Below are 6000 nucleotides of genomic sequence, written 5' to 3'. Positions count from 1 at the left end.
CGTGGGCCATAAGCATTAGGTTTTGAAAGGCCCATAGAAGTGGGCCATGTGGGGAAAGACGACAAGAGGGGCTTGTGGGTCAATTAAGAAGGATGGACCACATGGGCCATGTGGGCCATAAGCATAAGGTTTCGAAAGGCCCATAGAAGTGGGCCATGTGGGGGAAAGACGACAAAAGGGGCTTGTGGGTCAATTAAGAAGGTGCACTCAATGATGATCGACTTTCTTCATACTTATTATTGCCATCCATCAAAGCAAAAGCGTTTCCTTATTTTATTTTTATTTTTTACACACTTCATTGGATCCTCCTCTTCCAACCTCATCATGAAATGCCAGAGACTTTTCTTAAGGACTATGATCATAGTCCTTTCTTATCAACCAAAAAACAAATATATATCAGAGTCCTTTTTCTCATATGCCTTCACTATCCCTGTGATCTCCATCAACATACACCCTAGGGATTTATTAGAAGATTTTGGGCCCCCAAAGTCTGAACTTTTAGTCTTTTAGCCACGTGGTAGCACACATTTAGGTCCCGTCTATACTAGTTGAGCCCATGGCACATGGTTATCTGTACTTTTTGCAACAACCACTCCAAATCTTATTGTAGGAAAATACATATTAGTTTGATGCATCTTATGTTTGAAATTAAAAGGACGACATTTCTTGATAAACTTAAAAGTGTGCATGAAAGGAAACCTATTGCCCCCCATATCCAACTTGTAGGGTTCTTTTCTTTCTTTGGCAAAAGAGTGATACTTAAGAGAATTACAATTACAAGGGTTTTTTTTTTTTTTTTTTCTTACAACTTGAATTGACAGTTCTTTTAACTTCGGTTTCAAGCATAAGGCAATTAAGAAATGTTATATCAGCTTGTATAAAGATTATAGTAAAAATGGTAGTATCCCAAACTATGTTCTTGTATGTTTCTTTATAAAGACCATAAGTCATCCTATTTTGATCTCTATTCATTATTTGATTCAACTACTTTAAGGTAGGGGTGACAATTCGTGTTTGCGTATGGAGTTCGGGTCACGTCAAGACGTTGATATAAGATAATATAGATCAACTCTAACTCTATCAATTAATTAAATTGCTCGGGATGGCAATTCGTGTTTGCGTATGGAGTTCGGGTCATGTCAAGATGTTGATATAAGATTATATAAGCCAATCCTAACTCAACCTATTTAATTAAACGGCTCAACCCCTTCAACTCTAAAATACTAATTTCATGTTGGATTCATGTCGAATTTGCGAATAGAGTAAAAAATCACTAGCCCTACTCGAATGGCTATGAGTATAGTGTGCCGACAATTTATTGATGGAACAATGTTTTCAAGCTTTTGTTAAATAATGTTATATTGTTAAAATACTAATTAAATAGTTAAATTCATTATTTTCATTCCATTTAAACTCTTACTTAAGCTACGAGTTCAGAATATCCATTGTCTTAAGGTTAAGAGAAGCAGAATTTATTTATGGACTTATGCATTTGTTCACTTTTAAGAACAAAATGATTCTGCTTCCTTTTTCTGGTCAACAAACCAATTAAAGCAGAGAAAAGGGTGCACCACAAATGATAACCCCTCTCACTCATCTTATTACTCTTTTTGACCCTTTTCTGCTTGTTTTTAGTTCTCTGTCTCTCTCTTTTGTAACCGATGTTCTTGAACCCACTTGGAGGACCTCTATATAGAATTACCTGAGTACATCAAACTGCAGTTTTTCCTAGAGCTTAAAACACCAAGAAAATGACACTTCATTCGTTCGTTTTTGCTTTTGTTACCTGAGGGTGACCTCGTTTAGACTTGTTTCACAAGAATCAATCACCACAAATCACTGTATAGGTACAATTTTGCAGACATGGCTGGCCAGGTATTGATTTGTCTTCTCTCTCTCTCTCTCTCTCTCTCTCTCTCTCTCTCGCATTTGGATTGTTTTTTTTACCAGGTTCTGAGATGGCTCTGCATCATTTTCCCATAATTATTCTGGTTGTGGGTCTAGCTTTCCAGAGTTTCCCATGTTCATTTTTGTCTAGTTTACCTATAAACCATTTTTCTGATTGATTTGATTGCAGGAGGAAGGCTGGCCTCTGGGTTTGCAGCCACTGAATGTGAGAGTAGGGCTGGTTAGAAACCGTCACCTCTCTGGATCAATATCATTCAACACTTTACTCACTGGTTCTCCAACTTCCTCCACAGCTTCTTCATCAGATTTGGACACACAGGTGATCAGTAATTACATTTACACATGTCGAGGTGAAAATTTGCCCTGCTACATTTTTCATAGGATTCTCAAAAGTCAAAGGAGTTAGATGACATGATCAGAATAAAGCTACTGCTTTTGTTTTCTTTCAATTTGTCCTCTTCATGAACAAAGATGCTTCTAAGAAAAACTGTCATTTTCTTTATCTCTCTCTTTCTGACCGTTACTAACTTTATTAATCCTCCTTTAATGCTTCTTCTAGGGGCCGGATAACATAGTTCATGGAATATCTCTCCATAATAAGAGATTTTTAATAATTTTACTGTCTGCATTATTATCAATACGGACAATAAATGTGAGAGTTTTTATGAGGTTTTATTGCTCAAGAAATCTCGAGCAACCTGCTTTTCTGTTCAAACAAATGAGTCTTATTAGAGTAAATTTGAATTACCCTAAAGTAAGGGATTTGATGGAAATTAGATTAACCTAAACTTTAGAGATTTGATTATGATTTGATCACTGTAAATTAGGCGATTTGATTAAGATTACATTCATGTGTATAAATAGAGCATTCTATTTTGTAAGCCAATCAATTTAATGAGAGCATAATGTAGCTCTTTGGACTTTATGTAAAAATCTTTTGTTCTATTCTATTTTATTTCCGCTATTTATTTATTTTTTCATTTTACTATGAATTTCTTCAAGTCTCATAGAGATTTTCTCATATTTAATGCCAGCATTGCTAGCAATCTACACAACAAATTGTTAAGAATCCAGATACGTTTATCACTAGACACTTCTAGATTAGATATTGGATGGATGTCCTCCTTTCCAGGTGCTTTTGGTATTATTGTTCAACATGTCTATGGTACTAGTAAGTAGTAATTTGGAGTAAGCTGTATATATATATTCATGGGAAGATAGCCACTATCTAGGAGATAATAAAGAAAATTTTTTACATCCCACTATAGCATATTCATCCAATGTGGACCTAAAATATAGAAGTTTTATCTTGCTTGAGGCATATATTTATGTTAAAAGCTATTCATTAATGTCTAAATACTAATCTTGAAGTATTCCTTCAGGCTTCAACCATTTGATTGGTTGATATTTGGTGGTTTTATTGTCATAATAATACTTGGCCTAAAATGTATCTTTGTCTTGGTACCATACCATGTTGTATTGCAGTCTACAGGGTCTTTTTTCCATGACAAAAGCATCACACTTGGGAGCCTTATAGGTGTTTCCAGCATACTAGAGTTCTCTAGGAGATCAATAAGGGGAAGAAAAACAGAACCCTCAAAGGACAAGAAGAGCACCAAATCCAGAATCTGGTTTTTTTCTCTCTGCTTAAGGGACAGTAGTAGTACTGATGATGCCAGGAGAGGAAATAATGCTTCATCTCTTGGGCACTTTCTTGCTGTGGAGAGAAGGGCTGCTGACGACTACAGAAGGAATCTGGAGAACCCTAGTGTTATTGGACCCGACGAACTAGCCCTAGCTCAGCCTTTTGCAGAACCAAACTCACTTTTTGTTGATGGCCGAGTTGCTCCTCCTCAAACAGGTTCAGATATGGAAAGGGGAAAAGACAATGGGTTTGGAGTTCCCTTGCTGTGTTCATGCATGTGTGGACAACCATCGGAGTAAACAAACATGTGTGGATCAGTGGATGTGGAGGTGGAACAGCTCCTTTTCTTTTTTTGCTCTGAAATGTTGATTTAATTCATTTGCATGTGATTCTAGGAAAATAAACTGGGTTAGAAGAAATGGAATCTATTTCAAACCTATTGAATGTAACTAAGACTTTTTGTTTTTTTCTGTTTTTTCTTTAAAACACATAAATGGTAGTTTCTTTGGGATCTTCTAACTTTTATTTTTTGGAAAGTACGTGTCCTTTTGCATTACAATGATCAAAGTTTACAAATAACAAGTATTGGAATGCCCAGAAAAAAGAAGAGTAATGCTACTGCATACCACACAATGACAAGAATATCTCATAAAATTAACACAGTAATATTTAGCAGTTCTTGGAGGAGCTCTTGTTATATCCAATAGCTACTAGACCTTGTTACTTTAGCTTTGTTGAATATTTATGGAATGTTTGTGCAGTATATAGCATTTCTAAAATAAATAAAAAAGATAGATTCAATTTTTTCTTTTTTAAAGAGAGTTTAACATTTTAAAGAAAATGTGTATTCAAATCTAACAACAGTATAAGAACTTAAATGGGTAAATGTTGTCTTTTACAAAAAATAAAAAACTTCAATTCATTTTTAACACATTGTCAAGAATTCTATTTTCTTTCTCTTTTTTTAAAAAAAATTTATTCACTTCGTCGTGTAGCGGACATTCTGACCCAACATATATTTTTCACATATCTTAATATCTAGTGATGCCACTCACAATATAAATAACACAGCCATGCATTCTCCCGAAACTTGTAACTCTTAACTACTTGTGGCCCATCTTTTTTAAAAATCATCACAAGTAAAAGAGTCATATACGCAATTTTGTAGAGCGCTATTAGTGTTTTCTTATTGAAAGTGTGATCCAGCTTTTGTAGAAGTTTGTTCAACATAGGCCACAAACAAAATCTAATATTTGACTCTAGGAAACTCTCTTACAATTATAGCTTTCATAGCTTTATCTTGATATGCCATAATTAGAATAGGAGCTCGACCTAGCATGCATTTCAACCATAAATCAAACAACCAAACAAAAGTGTTGGTATCCTAATTACTTGAAATAAATCCACACCTAAAAGGTATGAATTGACCATGATGACCTACTTTCGAGAAAGACACAAATGACATTTTATATTTATTAGTCAAATATGTTGTATCAAATGTTATGAAATCCTTCCTAGTTTTTTCTACTTGTACGAACATGTTGAAAAAAAAATGTTATGAAATCCTCAAAAGATTCATATACTGTCATATTTCATGCGTATACTCAAAACACATTTGTTAAACAGCATTCTTAATCCATGCCCATCACCTAATAAAAGCGATATTTTTTTTTCTTGCATTTTCATGAAATAGTTACGAAGTGCTAGCTTCAACACTTATTTTCCAAGCAACTCATTATTTACACTCCACATGTTGCCTCTTTTTTTACTGTCTTTTATGTGTCATGTGCCTACTGTCTTTTATGTATATTACAGTCCTCAAGGAGTAGCTCAATCGGTAGTAGACCACGCCTCATGAAGCGGAGGTCATTAGTTCGAATCCTCCCTTCCTTTCATTTGTGGAGACATGTCAAAAAAAAACACATTCATATATATTACAATACAACTTCTAGCTCAAAAATACTACAACCGTATATCTTGTCCACAATTTTACCAAACCTTGACGGTCCACGAAGTGCATGTCCTACATTAATTTGTTACACTATTTACCCCAGAAAAATATATATATATAGTTTTGGGGGTGAAACATTGGTAAGAATTAGACCCAGCCGAATATTCTCAGTTTCGATGAGTCTAATGTTAAAGCATTGTTTTTCATTTTGTCGCAACGTGTCGGCTACAACTAGCAATGTATGATGAGTGTCGGGAATAAATATCAAGAAAAGGAATTAATAATATCTTGTTTATTATGTGAAGCAAAATTCAACACTGAATTGATCGAACCTCGTCTCTTCTTCAGTAAAATATCTCCCTTTGCTTCTCGTGAACTCTTCAACAACAAAACCTGTGAACCTGCGATAGGCGGCGGCGGCTCCCAATTCGTTTTAACGTATAGGACACGTTTCCAGATTCTATGTGATTGGATTCTAATTGGGAAATAACTTGCA

At 34.9% G+C, this 6000-nt stretch overlaps 1 protein-coding gene across 1 annotated transcript; it reads left to right on the top strand.

The window, feature by feature from the left end:
• The first annotated feature begins 1630 nt into the window (after positions 1–1630).
• Positions 1631–4078, top strand: LOC132164169 (uncharacterized protein At3g17950-like). The gene is made up of 3 exons (XM_059574607.1): positions 1631–1875; positions 2078–2227; positions 3394–4078. The coding sequence occupies exons 1-3, from the start codon at positions 1864–1866 to the stop codon at positions 3850–3852; spliced, it is 621 nt and encodes a 206-aa protein (XP_059430590.1). The 5' UTR covers positions 1631–1863; the 3' UTR covers positions 3853–4078.
• The last annotated feature ends 1922 nt before the right edge of the window (positions 4079–6000 follow it).

This window comes from Corylus avellana, chromosome ca10, assembly GCF_901000735.1.
Source record: "Corylus avellana chromosome ca10, CavTom2PMs-1.0".
Lineage (NCBI taxonomy): Eukaryota > Viridiplantae > Streptophyta > Magnoliopsida > Fagales > Betulaceae > Corylus > Corylus avellana.
Note: the sequence above shows the minus strand (reverse complement) of the source record. Positions and strands in the feature narration are given on the sequence as shown.

Bases quoted from the DNA above. Each gene is read 5' to 3' on its own strand.
- LOC132164169 (XM_059574607.1), top strand. The intron at 2,228-3,393 runs GTGATCAGTAAT...GTTGTATTGCAG, and splicing joins CATCAGATTTGGACACACAG to TCTACAGGGTCTTTTTTCCA.